General features: G+C 44.6%; 1 protein-coding gene across 8 annotated transcripts in view; it reads right to left on the reverse strand.

Annotated features, from left to right (window-relative positions):
- LOC133543552 (bromodomain-containing protein 4-like) overlaps positions 1-12,470 on the reverse strand; it is a 27,713-nt gene extending 15,243 nt beyond the window's left edge. For 2 of the 8 annotated variants that reach the window (XM_061888180.1, XM_061888181.1), the window contains exons 1-6: positions 11,839-12,348; positions 4,458-4,665; positions 4,261-4,398; positions 4,054-4,192; positions 3,512-3,639; positions 3,123-3,437 (exon numbers count right to left, since the gene is read on the reverse strand). In XM_061888180.1, the coding sequence (XP_061744164.1) occupies positions 3,123-3,437; positions 3,512-3,639; positions 4,054-4,192; positions 4,261-4,398; positions 4,458-4,649 (912 nt within the window). In that variant the 5' untranslated portion in view covers positions 4,650-4,665; positions 11,839-12,348. Of the gene's footprint in view, positions 1-3,122; positions 3,438-3,511; positions 3,640-4,053; positions 4,193-4,260; positions 4,399-4,457; positions 4,700-10,980; positions 11,123-11,652; positions 11,813-11,838; positions 12,349-12,393 lie in introns of those variants that run through there. The other 6 variants (XM_061888177.1, XM_061888174.1, XM_061888173.1 and 3 more) reach the window with 6 other exon arrangements.
- Between the last annotated feature and the right edge of the window lie 2,265 nt (positions 12,471-14,735).

Below are 14,735 nucleotides of genomic sequence, written 5' to 3' on the forward strand. Positions count from 1 at the left end.
ACCTCATCTGTGACGTCTTATATTGATTGTACCATCAAGTGTTGTCAGCCTTCATCAGAGGTGTCACGTGATGTTAGCGTGACGTCATCTGTGACGTCTTATATGGATTGTACCATCAAGTGTTGTCAGCCTTCATCAGAGGTGTCACGTGATGTTAGCGTGACCTCATCTGTGACGTCTTATATGGATTGTACCATCAAGTGTTGTCAGCCTTCATCAGAGGTGTCACGTGATGTTAGCGTGACGTCATCTGTGACGTCTTATATGGATTGTACCATCAAGTGTTGTCAGCCTTCATCAGAGGTGTCACGTGATGTTAGCGTGACGTCATCTGTGACGTCTTATATGGATTGTACCATCAAGTGTTGTCAGCCTTCATCAGAGGTGTCACGTGATGTTAGCGTGACCTCATCTGTGACGTCTTATATGGATTGTACCATCAAGTGTTGTCAGCCTTCATCAGAGGTGTCACATGATGTTAGCGTGACGTCATCTGTGACGTCTTATATGGATTGTACCATCAAGTGTTGTCAGCCTTCATCAGAGGTGTCACGTGATGTTAGCGTGACGTCATCTGTGACGTCTTATATGGATTGTACCATCAAGTGTTGTCAGCCTTCATCAGAGGTGTCACGTGATGTTAGCGTGACGTCATCTGTGACGTCTTATATGGATTGTACCATCAAGTGTTGTCAGCCTTCATCAGAGGTGTCACGTGATGTTAGCGTGACGTCATCTGTGACGTCTTATATGGATTGTACCATCAAGTGTTGTCAGCCTTCATCAGAGGTGTCACGTGATGTTAGCGTGACCTCGTCTGTGACGTCTTATATGGATTGTACCATCAAGTGTTGTCAGCCTTCATCAGAGGTGTCACGTGATGTTAGCGTGACCTCGTCTGTGACGTCTTATATGGATTGTACCATCAAGTGTTGTCAGCCTTCATCAGAGGTGTCACGTGATGTTAGCGTGACGTCATCTGTGATGTCTTATATGGATTGTACCATCAAGTGTTGTCAGCCTTCATCAGAGGTGTCACGTGATGTTAGCGTGACGTCATCTGTGACGTCTTATATGGATTGTACCATCAAGTGTTGTCAGCCTTCATCAGAGGTGTCACGTGATGTTAGCGTGACGTCATCTGTGACGTCTTATATGGATTGTACCATCAAGTGTTGTCAGCCTTCATCAGAGGTGTCACGTGATGTTAGCGTGACCTCATCTGTGACGTCTTATATGGATTGTACCATCAAGTGTTGTCAGCCTTCATCAGAGGTGTCACGTGATGTTAGCGTGACCTCATCTGTGACGTCTTATATGGATTGTACCATCAAGTGTTGTCAGCCTTCATCAGAGGTGTCACGTGATGTTAGCGTGACGTCATCTGTGACGTCTTATATGGATTGTACCATCAAGTGTTGTCAGCCTTCATCAGAGGTGTCACGTGATGTTAGCGTGACGTCATCTGTGACGTCTTATATGGATTGTACCATCAAGTGTTGTCAGCCTTCATCAGAGGTGTCACGTGATGTTAGCGTGACGTCATCTGTGACGTCTTATATGGATTGTACCATCAAGTGTTGTCAGCCTTCATCAGAGGTGTCACGTGATGTTAGCGTGACCTCGTCTGTGACGTCTTATATGGATTGTACCATCAAGTGTTGTCAGCCTTCATCAGAGGTGTCACGTGATGTTAGCGTGACCTCGTCTGTGACGTCTTATATGGATTGTACCATCAAGTGTTGTCAGCCTTCATCAGAGGTGTCACGTGATGTTAGCGTGACGTCATCTGTGATGTCTTATATGGATTGTACCATCAAGTGTTGTCAGCCTTCATCAGAGGTGTCACGTGATGTTAGCGTGACGTCATCTGTGACGTCTTATATGGATTGTACCATCAAGTGTTGTCAGCCTTCATCAGAGGTGTCACGTGATGTTAGCGTGACGTCATCTGTGACGTCTTATATGGATTGTACCATCAAGTGTTGTCAGCCTTCATCAGAGGTGTCACGTGATGTTAGCGTGACCTTGTCTGTGACGTCTTATATGGATTGTACCATCAAGTGTTGTCAGCCTTCATCAGAGGTGTCACGTGATGTTAGCGTGACGTCTTATATGGATTGTACCATCAAGTGTTGTCAGCCTTCATCAGAGGTGTCACGTGATGTTAGCGTGACGTCATCTCTGACGTCTTATATGGATTGTACCATCAAGTGTTGTCAGCCTTCATCAGAGGTGTCACGTGATGTTAGCGTGACCTCATCTGTGACGTCTTATATGGATTGTACCATCAAGTGTTGTCAGCCTTCATCAGAGGTGTCACGTGATGTTAGCGTGACATCATCTGTGACGTCTTATATGGATTGTACCATCAAGTGTTGTCAGCCTTCATCAGAGGTGTCACGTGATGTTAGCGTGACGTCATCTGTGACGTCTTATATGGATTGTACCATCAAGTGTTGTCAGCCTTCATCAGAGGTGTCACGTGATGTTAGCGTGACGTCTTATATGGATTGTACCACCAAGAGTTGTCAGGTACACTTGACCTACTAGCCTATATAAATCAACCATTTATAAATACACGTCAGGAGGCTAAATGAAGCTCTTCAACATAACATTGAACTATGTATAATGTAGCGGCTGGCTAGGGGTGTTAGCCAATGACTTTGGCTGGGGGGCGGGACTTCCGGGAGAGATAGGGAAGTGACGTTATCGACAGGAAGTGAGAGTTGGGGTTGTCCCGGGAAAAGTGTTAGAGACATGAGAGCTGTTGTGTGGTTGTATTACATCTTGTGCAATAAAGACAAGACAAACCAAGAAGTTTTATGAGCCTACATTCCTGGGATTATTACAATATATATTTCCCAATTGGTTCAACCGCCACCCGCCCGAATCTATTTAAAATCTATTTTTCCGTCATGTCACCCGCCCGACCCGCGGTTTATTTGCGGACTCCGCGGTTGTGACTGCAAACCGCGCATCTCTACAGAGTAGTGAAACAGAATGGTCCCATATTAATGTTATAGTAGCACACCACACACAAAAATATCACAACTTTTGTTTAGTTTTGAACACGTGCTGTGTGAACAGGTGAAATCTCTCCAGACTGCAGACGACCTAACCTTGATGGTGCTCAGGTCCATGGGCTGCTTGATGATGAGGTGGTAGTCATGCAGGGCCAGAGCCACGGCGTCCACGGGGGTGTAGAAGGGCCAGGCGTAGGCGTAGTGCCTCTTGGAGAGCATCTCCTTCAAGATGGCGTCACAGTGGTGCAGTGGCTCCAGCAGTTTGGCCTTCTTGTCCTCAAAGACTTTGATGGGCCTCACACTGCCTTGCTTGGCCAACGCCGTGCAGAAGGGATGTGTCTCGGTGGACGCCACGCTGCTCGTCTGTGCTGTGGGGATGGACTCCGATTTTCTCTTAATAGCCTTTTTCACCTGAAATACATCCAAAGGTTAATTTTCCATCATTATAGTATTCCACTGCCCAAAGTCATCTTATCGCCCCTTACTGGTTCATCCTTCTGAGGGGACCTTTGGATGGGTGACAGAGGGCGTGGCACGCCCGGGGAGACGATGGTCAGCGTCTGCTGGAGGACCACCTCCGACATGTCGGGTCTTGTCTTGAATGGACAGAGAGCTGAGAGAATAAAAGCAGTGTATTGTTGACTTCAATGGACAATCTGCAGCTTTCACTCCCATATTGACTAGAGTGGTCCCAGTACCAGTACCAGTACATGTGGAGAAATTCGGGCATTGTAAAACTATGAATACCGCCATTCATATATTTTTAAACCATCAACCCGAACTACTCTTTCCATACATCCAGTGCTATATATGTTTCCCTTTCCCCGGACTTCCAACATCCACACACTCCACTCACCCTGGACAGCCAAGACAGCATGTGTCTCGGTTCCAAACATTTCCCTAATTACCTACAATTGAGCGGGAATTTCCCCCTTTTGAAAATAATTTGGGCAATATACAAACCTACATTTGAAGAATCCAACATCCACACACTCCACTCACCCTGGACATTCAGACTCTACTTTACCAGTATTGCTCTTCTGCACGTTCGCTGGGTCCTTTGTGGCGACCACTGCAACGTCCCGTTCAGTTTGGGACATTTTGGAAACTTCAAGCAGGAAAATCTTCTCCAGCGTCTGGGCCATGAAGACGATGTCATCTCCAGGCTGAGGGCATGGGGGGGGGCACGGTCATAAAACTAAATGGGGGACAGTGAGCAGTGTGCAGGTCTTACCTTGTTGTAGACGTAGCAGTTAGTGAACATGGTGGTAAAGTCCTGCACACACTCCAGGCCTTTCCAGTAATATTTGTTCTGGAGGCGCCTCTTGATGGTGCCCAGATCCATGGGATTTTTAATGATGGTGTAATAATCCTGGAAAAGGGAACACAAGTCATACGGGGCGTTGAAGGAGTGGGATTAGGACTGCTTACGGGAAGTCTCAGCGTGACGGCATCAACAGGCTGGCGGAAGGGCCAGGAGAAGTGATGCCGCCACAGCGTTGTGAGCACCACCTTCTCCAAGTACTGCAGCTGGTTGGTCACGCGTCCTGGCCTCCGCCGGTTCTCTACTTCCGGTGGCGGCGGGTTCCCGCTCGCGGTGGGACACACTTCCATGCCTGACATGGCGCCGCTCCAAGACCTTGAAGAAGGGACACAGGCTGTCACTCACCAACCTGGACAGGAAGTCAGGTCTTTCAGCACCACAGGATGTTAGCTTAGCACAGAACACCCTGCCATTAAAACTAGTGTCTTCAAGCAGAATAGAATGTTCCTTTATTCTGCACACATGATGACATCATCTCACACACGTATTATTGGGTGTGTGAATGTCCAAGCATTCACACATTCTACACCCAATAATCATCTATAATTATTATTATTATTGTGTGAATGTCCAAGAATTCACATATTCTACACCAAATAATCATCTATTGTTATTATTATTATTGTGTGAATGTCCATGCATTCACACATTCTACACCCAATAATAATCTATAATTATTATTATTGTGTGAATGTCAAAGCATTCACATATTCTACACCCAATAATAATCTATTATTATTATTGTGTGAATGTCCATGCAGTCACACATTCTACACCAAATAATCATCTATCATTATTTTGCAGCAAAAGTTTGGCGCGGTCCACAGCCCACAGTTTTCATCCAATCAGAACTGTTCAAGTAGCAAAACGTTCGACTCGACCACCAGTTGTGAGATCCTCAAATTGTTTTAAAAAAATATCCCATATTACCCTGAATTCCGGGACATTTTTCCTTTTGAAAATGAGTGGGCCATTTTTCGAGTTTGCACAATTCCCACATTTTTCACTAGATTGGAACCGTTCCAATGTCCACACACTCCACTCACTTTGGACAATCTGATTAACGTCCACACACTCTGGACAATTCGACCAACGTCCATACAATCCACTCACCTTGGACAATCTAACGTCGACACACTCCGCTCACCTTGGACAATCTGACCAACGTCCACACACTCCACTCACCTTGGACAATCTAACGTCCACACACTCCACTCACCTTGGACAATCTGACCAACGTCCACACACTCCACTCACCTTGGACAATCTGACCAACGCCCACACACTCCACTCACCTTGGACAATCTGACCAACGCCCACACACTCCACTCACCTTGGACAATCTGACCAACGTCCACACACTCCACTCACCTTGGACAATCTGACCAACGTCCACACACTCCACTCACCTTGGACAATCTGACCAACGTCCATACACTCCACTCACCTTGGACAATCTGACCAACGTCCACACACTCCACTCACCTTGGACAATCTGACCAACGTCCACACACTCCACTCACCTTGGACAATCTGACCAACGTCCACACACTCCACTCACCTTGGACAATCTGACCAACGTCCACACACTCCACTCACCTTGGACAATCTGACCAACGTCCACACACTCCGCTCACCTTGGACAATCTGACCAACGTCCACACACTCCACTCACCTTGGACAATCTGACCAACGTCCACACACTCCACTCACCTTGGACAATCTAACGTCCACACACTCCACTCACCTTGGACAATCTGACCAACGTCCACACACTCCACTCACCTTGGACAATCTGACCAACGCCCACACACTCCACTCACCTTGGACAATCTGACCAACGCCCACACACTCCACTCACCTTGGACAATCTGACCAACGTCCACACACTCCACTCACCTTGGACAATCTGACCAACGTCCACACACTCCACTCACCTTGGACAATCTGACCAACGTCCACATACTCCACTCACCTTGGACAATCTGACCAACGTCCACACACTCCACTCACCTTGGACAATCTGACCAACGTCCACATACTCCACTCACCTTGGACAATCTGACCAACGTCCACACACTCCACTCACCTTGGACAATCTGACCAACATCCACATACTCCACTCACCTTGGACAATCTGACCAACGTCCACACACTCCACTCACCTTGGACAATCTGACCAACGTCCACACACTCCACTCACCTTGGACAATCTGACCAACGTCCACACACTCCACTCACCTTGGACAATCTGACCAACGCCCACACACTCCACTCACCTTGGACAATCTGACCAACGTCCACACACTCCACTCACCTTGGACAATCTGACCAACGTCCACACACTCCACTCACCTTGGACAATCTGACCAACGTCCATACACTCCACTCACCTTGGACAATCTGACCAACGTCCACACACTCCACTCACCTTGGACAATCTGACCAACGTCCACACACTCCACTCACCTTGGACAATCTGACCAACGTCCACACACTCCACTCACCTTGGACAATCTGACCAACGTCCACACACTCCACTCACCTTGGACAATCTGACCAACGTCCACACACTCCGCTCACCTTGGACAATCTGACCAACGTCCACACACTCCACTCACCTTGGACAATCTGACCAACGTCCACACACTCCACTCACCTTGGACAATCTAACGTCCACACACTCCACTCACCTTGGACAATCTGACCAACGTCCACACACTCCACTCACCTTGGACAATCTGACCAACGCCCACACACTCCACTCACCTTGGACAATCTGACCAACGCCCACACACTCCACTCACCTTGGACAATCTGACCAACGTCCACACACTCCACTCACCTTGGACAATCTGACCAACGTCCACACACTCCACTCACCTTGGACAATCTGACCAACGTCCACATACTCCACTCACCTTGGACAATCTGACCAACGTCCACACACTCCACTCACCTTGGACAATCTGACCAACGTCCACATACTCCACTCACCTTGGACAATCTGACCAACGTCCACACACTCCACTCACCTTGGACAATCTGACCAACGTCCACATACTCCACTCACCTTGGACAATCTGACCAACGTCCACACACTCCACTCACCTTGGACAATCTGACCAACGTCCACATACTCCACTCACCTTGGACAATCTGACCAACGTCCACACACTCCACTCACCTTGGACAATCTGACCAACGCCCACACACTCCACTCACCTTGGACAATCTGACCAACGTCCACATACTCCACTCACCTTGGACAATCTGACCAACGTCCACACACTCCGCTCACCTTGGACAATCTGACCAACGTCCACACACTCCACTCACCTTGGACAATCTGACCAACGTCCACACACTCCACTCACCTTGGACAATCTAACGTCCACACACTCCACTCACCTTGGACAATCTGACCAACGTCCACACACTCCACTCACCTTGGACAATCTGACCAACGTCCACATACTCCACTCACCTTGGACAATCTGACCAACGTCCACACACTCCAATCACTTTGGACAATCTAACTACGATTTTCCAAGTAAAAAAAAAATAATCCAGGGATTCCCAGCATTCACAGTTTTTCAAAGCTCTATTTTCACCTCTTCCTGGAAAGTTTTCACAGTCCACATTTTGACCATTCCACCTTCAAAACATTCCTCTTAGTTGGGAAAACAAATGTTCCTATTTTTACCGTACAATTTCCTGGTTTTCCCTACATCAACATTTTTCATCCGATTCGAAAAATTCCAACACCAACCCATTCATATCATCCAGAACAATTGTGCTAGTAATAATATTTTCAAAAAATCTCAGTTTGAGGGGGGGTGTGGCGTATATTTTTTTCGTGGATGTGTGTGAGCCCGTAGTGTGTCTCTGTTCCGCGGCCTTGATGTATTTGCCGTCGCTAGTCTAAAGTCAACAACAGGTGTGTGTCCATGAGAGACAAAAAAGGGAGTTTGTTGTGTCTTCACTGCAGTGTCCTTCGGGAGAGTTTCAAAGCCAGGGAAACAATCCAAGTTAGAATGATTTGTATGCGAGTGAAAATAATATTTGCTTTTCACTCTAAATTGTCTATGACTGGTCCTCAAACCTGCGGGGTAGACAGTCCGATGTAATCCACAGTTCTTCCCGCATCCTCCAATCACTTGTGGCAGCTTTGGGGTACTTTGAAGACTGCCAGTAACTTCCAATTTGTGGACAAACCAGAGCAACGCTTACTCCAATCAGCAGATGTCCTGTTGTCATCATTCTGAATAGGTGGATATCTTCACGTCCTCGACAGGGTCTTCTCCCAAGAGTCCGTCGTGTGTCCGGCAACAACCGCTTCGTCACGACAACAGGTTTCCCCAAACCCAACATCTTGTCAATTTTGTTGAGGCCAGTTAAATAGTTCCAATGTTTAGATTTGGAGAGCAGTGCAAAAAGAGGCAACAAGAAAGTTAAGACAAGACAAAACAAAGAAGAAAGCAGGAGAGATAAGGGAGAGGAAAGGGGAGCGTCCACCCTCGATGAGTGCCAGAGAGAAAAGTGTGTGTGTTTGGCACACCAGTCAAGCCAACTTGAAGTTTTGATCCCTGGACAAAAGCATGGGAGACGGGCGACCATTTCAGAGATGGCTAAGTTTTCTTTCACAGTGTCGGTATTTGGACTTACTGCTGTTGTTAAACTTGAATTCTAGTCACCTCATCATTTTAGACAGCCTTAGCACACAAGCATCTGGGTGGACTCTCCCCTTCAAAAAAAATCGGGTTGGGTGTGCTAATAACTGATTGTTAACAATTATAAAATAGAAAGTGTGACTACTTTTTGGATTTTATATCAAAACGTTTAAATAATTGCCCATACATTTATTTTAATGACGATCCCTCCATGCTGTAGATTTCTATTTTAGATAAGTTAGCAGCACATTTGGTCCGGACAGAGAAGATGTAGGTTTTCCAACCATGTCCAATGCTGCCACCTACAGCATTTTAGCACAACTACATGTTTAATATGAAATGTTCCCAGTCAGTTGACCAGATAAATTGGTGGCATCAACAAGAAGTCATTTAAACCTCTTAATTTGAGTTTCTTACCTACACCTTTCACTACCCAACTTATGCAGAGAGAAAAGTTTCACTCTGTTTGAGAGTTGAACTGACTGAAGTACAGTCAAATGCTAGATGTTGGACCCTCAATCCTCGCCATCTTGGTTACGTAACTATGTCAATAATACGTGTCACATTTAATCAAAACTATGTCAATAATACGTGTCACATTCTATCAAAACTATGTCAATATTACATGTCACATTCAATCAAAACTGTCAATATTACTTGTCAAATTCAATCAAAACTATGTCAATATTACATGTCACATTCAATCAAAACTATGTCAATATTACATGTCACATTCAATAAAATCTGTCAATATTACTTGTCACATTCAACCAAAACTATACATTCAATCAAAACTATGTCAATATTACTTGTCACATTCAATAAAATCTGTCAATATCACATGTCACATTGAATCAAAACTATGTCAATATTACATGTCACATTCTATCAAAACTATGTCGATATTACATGTCACATTCTATCAAAACTATGTCAATATTACATGTCACAGTCTATCAAAACTATGTCAATATTACATGTCACATTCAATAAAATCTGTCAATATTACTTGTCACATTCAACCAAAACTATGTCAATATTACATGCCACATTCAATCAAAACTATGTCAATATTACTTGTCACATTCAATAAAATCTGTCAATATCACATGTCACATTGAATCAAAACTATGTCAATATTACATGTCACATTCTATCAAAACTATGTCAATATTACATGTCACAGTCTATCAAAACTATGTCAATATTACATGTCACATTCAATCAAAACTATGTCAATATTACATGTCACATTCTATCAAAACTATGTCAATATTACATGTCACAGTCTATCAAAACTATGTCAATATTACATGTCACAGTCTATCAAAACTATGTCAATATTACATGTCACATTCTATCAAAACTATGTCAATATTACATGTCACATTCTATCAAAACTATGTCAATATTACATGTCACATTCAATCAAAACTATGCGTCTTTTTCAGATTTCCTTTCCAAGTTGGCAGAGTTTAAAGGCCTACTGAAATGAGATGTTCTTATTTAAACGGGGATAGCAGGTCCATTCTATGTGTCATACTTCATCATTTTGCGATATTGCCATATTTTTGCTGAAAGGATTTAGTAGAGAACATCCACGATAAAGTTTGCAACTTTCGGTCCAAAGAGAAAAGCCCTGCCTGTACCGGAAGTCGCAGACGATGACATCACAGGTGTGATGGCTCCTCACATCCTCACATTGTTTTTAATGGGAGCCTCCAACAAAAAGTGCTATTCGGACCGAGAAAACGACAATTTCCCCATTAATTTGAGCGAGGATGAAATATTTGTGTTTGAGGATATTGATAGCGACGGACTAGAAAAAAAATAAATATAAAATAACGCGACTGCAATTGGGACGGATTCTGATGTTTTTAGATGTTTACTAGGTTAGTTCTGGGAAATCCCTTATCTTTCTATTGTGTTGCTAGTGTTTTAGTGAGTTAAATAGTACCTGATAGTCGGAAGGGTGTCTCCACGGGTGTCTTGACGCGCAGTGTCTCAGGGGAGTCAACGGCAGCTTCATGGACGACACAAGCTCAGCTTTTCTCCGGTAAGAACTGACTTTTTAACCACAATTTTCTCCCCGAAACCTGCTGGTTGACATTTGGTCGGGATCCATGTTGGCTTGACCACACTCTGATCCACATGAAAGTTTCAGCTCCAGGAATTTTAAACAAGGAATCACCGTGTGTTTGTGTGGCTAAAGGCTAAAGCTTCCCAACTCCATCTTTCTTCTATAACTTCTCCAATAGTAACTGAACAAATTGCAAATGATTGAGCAACACAGATCTCCCAAATACTGTGTAATTATGCCGTTAAAGCAGACGACTTTTAGCTCTGTGTGTGTGCAGCGCTCATACTTCCTAAAAACCTGTGACGTCTTGCGTACACGTCATCATTACACGACGTTTCGAAGAAGAAACTCCCGGGAAATTTAAAATTGTAATTTATTAAACTAAAGCGGCCGTATTGGCATGTGTTGCAATGTTAATATTTCATCTTTGATATATAAACTATCAGACTGCGTGGTGGCTAGTAGTGGCTTTCAGTAGGCCTTTAAATGTACTTTGGCTTCGACGGCTACCATTAGCTGATAACTCCTGCGTTCACCTGTGCAGCTCACCTGGAGAGATGTTACACCTGTGCAGCTCACTACTTCATCCAATTCTGCCAAACTTTCAAACTTAACTCTTCTACGGCGCACTTTTATGAAACATGGCTACAACCACCTGAGTCCATTTCAGCACCACTCTTGTTTAACGAGGGGCTAATTAATATCATTCATGTTCCAACAAAGCCTGTAAAATACCTTCTGTGAGAGCGGAAGCAGGATGTCGGCGAAGATGTCGCGTCCGCGGGGAAAAAGATGTGAAAATGTGTCGGCGATGCAGAAGTTTGACAGTTGATTGACGGAGTGCAGAGTCATACGCCGACATCTGGTAAGGCGGGCCGATGCCTTCACGTGCAGCTGTAAAATAGGATAAGTGACCACTCTATCATGTTCTTGTCTCAAACCTGCCTGTGAGATGCTTCATATAGTCATACATATTAAAATACTTGCTAAAGGTACAACGTCTAAAATATAAGTGACTTCTAATTGGATAACTCCTAACAATCGCACAGCAATTTTAGTGCGTTTGATTTTATTACCAGCGATCCTGAAATAGACACGTTAACGTCCTATCAACATAACATTTGGAATTAAATCTGCGGTTTCTGACGTTGCCTTTTTGTGCGCAAACAATGAAGCTTCCACAATAACTACATGTAATAGCATTAAATATCTGTCTTTTCCTTCTTTTTTCTGACATTTTAACATTTGAGACGAACAAGTTGAACATGCAAAGTTAAATGATGAACTTACCTGCCCGTCGCTGACCTCAACAAAGATGGCGTCTGACCGGAAGTAGTTCCTGTGACCTCAAAGAAGATGGCCGCCCTACATCGCGCCCACATGGTATTGTAACATTCTTGTTTGAAATATGTCAGGATTGCAAATATCTCCTACTCACTGTCAATGTCCAACATGTCAGCTGTTGTATGAACATTGCACTCTCTTATGGAAATAACGTCCAAGCTAGCTTGCAGGGTTAATTAACACTTGGCAGGACAAACTTGCAATCAACTAGGATATGATCAACCTTTAATCAGCCCATAAAAAGACAGAAGCAGTGGCATACAAACATTAATAGTGGAAATATTGGTGTGTTATCTTGTATTTCACAATGACTTTACCAAGGAATTAGACCTGGTGGACTGTGCTCTTCTTCAATGTAAAGAATAAATATCAGCGATGAACAGCAAATAGGCTTCAAGGTGGCAGAGGGGTTAGTGCGTCTGCCTCACAATACGAAGGTTCTGAGTAGTCTGGGGTGCAATCCCGGACTCTGGATCTTTTTGTGTGGAGTTTGCATGTTCTCCCCGTGAATGCGTGGGTTCCCTCCGGGTACTCCGGCTTCCTCCCACCTCCAAAGACATGCACCTGGGGATAGGCTCCTCCCACCTCCAAAGACATGCACCTGGGGTTTGGCCCCTCCCACCTCCAAAGACATGCACCTGGGGATAGGCCCCTCCCACCTCCAAAGACATGCACCTGGGGATAGGCCCCTCCCACCTCCAAAGACATGCACCTGGGGATAGGCCCCTCCCACCTCCAAAGACATGCACCTGGGGATAGGCCCCTCCCACCTCCAAAGACATGCACCTGGGGATAGGTTGAATGGCAACACTAAATAGTCCCTAGTGTGTGAATGTTGTCTGTCTATCTGTGTTGGCCCTGCGATGAGGTGGCGACTTGTCCCGATTGTAGCTGAGATAGGCACCAGCGACCCCAAAGGGAATACGCAGTAGAAAATGGATGGATGGATGAACTGAAAATACCGTATTTCCTTGAATTGCCGCAGGGTATATAGTATGGCTCTGCCTTGAATTACTGCCGGGTCAAACTCGCGTCGCAAAATAATTAGCACATGCTTAATATTACCGCCTGGTCAAACTCGTGACCCTGTCGTCATTTTCAAAATGGAGGAGGCTGATTTCAATACCGGTAATTTGAAAACGCATAAAGGTAAGAAGATTAAGAGCTATTCATTAGGATTTAAGGTCCAAGCTTACTTAACACTCAAATTTTTACTGCATGCCTTTGGTAAATGCCGGAGTGAGAAGAGGTTTTAAAATAATTAGCGCATGCTTACTTTTACCGCATGCCTCTGGTAAGCGCAGGAGTGAGAAGAGGTTTTAAATTAATTAGCGCCCCGGCGGCAATTCAAGGAAACACGATATAAAGAAGTCCTTAAAGTCCTACTGAAAGCCACTACTAGCCACCACGCAGTCTGATAGTTTATATATCAATGATGAAATATTAACATTGCAACACATGACAATACAGCCTTTTTAGTTGACTAAATTGCAATTTTAAATTTCCCGTGAGTTTCGTCTTGGAAACGTCATGTAATGATGACGTGTACGCAGGACGTCACGCGTTTTTAGGAAGTATGAGCGCTACGCACACACACAGCTAAATGTCGTCTGCTTTAACCGCATAATTACACAGCAATTTCGAGATCTGTGTTGCTGAATCTTTTGCAATTTGTTCAATTAATATTGGAGAAGTCAAAGTAGCAAGATGGAGTTGGGAAGCTTTAGCCTTTAGCCACACAAACACACGGTGATTCCTTGTTTAAAATTCCCGGAGCTGAAACTTTACTATGGATCACAGCGGACATGGATCCCAACCACTTGTCAACCAGCAGGTTTCGGTGAGAAAATTGTGGTTAAAAAGTCGCCACTTACCGGAGATCAGCTGAGCTTGTGCCTCCCGTACAGCTGCCGTCGACTCCCGTGAGACACTGCGTGGACGTACACTTCCGACTATCAGGTACTGTTAAACTCACTAAAACACTAGCAACACAATAGAAAGATAAGGGATTTCCCACAATGATCCTAGTAAGTGTCTCTAAAAACATAAGAATCCGTCTCAATGCAACGCGATTGCAATCGCGTTTTATTTTTATTTTTTCCTAGTCCGTCGCTATCAATATCCTTAAACACAAATCTTTCATCCTCGCTCAAATTAATGGGGAAATTGTCTTTTTTCTCGGTCCGAATAGCACTTTTTGTTGGAGGCTCCCATTAAAAACAATGTGAATATGTGAGGAGCCATCACACCTGTGATGTCATCGTCTGCGACTTCCGGTAGAGTCAGGG

This window comes from Nerophis ophidion, linkage group LG26 (assembly GCF_033978795.1).
Source record: "Nerophis ophidion isolate RoL-2023_Sa linkage group LG26, RoL_Noph_v1.0, whole genome shotgun sequence".
Lineage (NCBI taxonomy): Eukaryota > Metazoa > Chordata > Actinopteri > Syngnathiformes > Syngnathidae > Nerophis > Nerophis ophidion.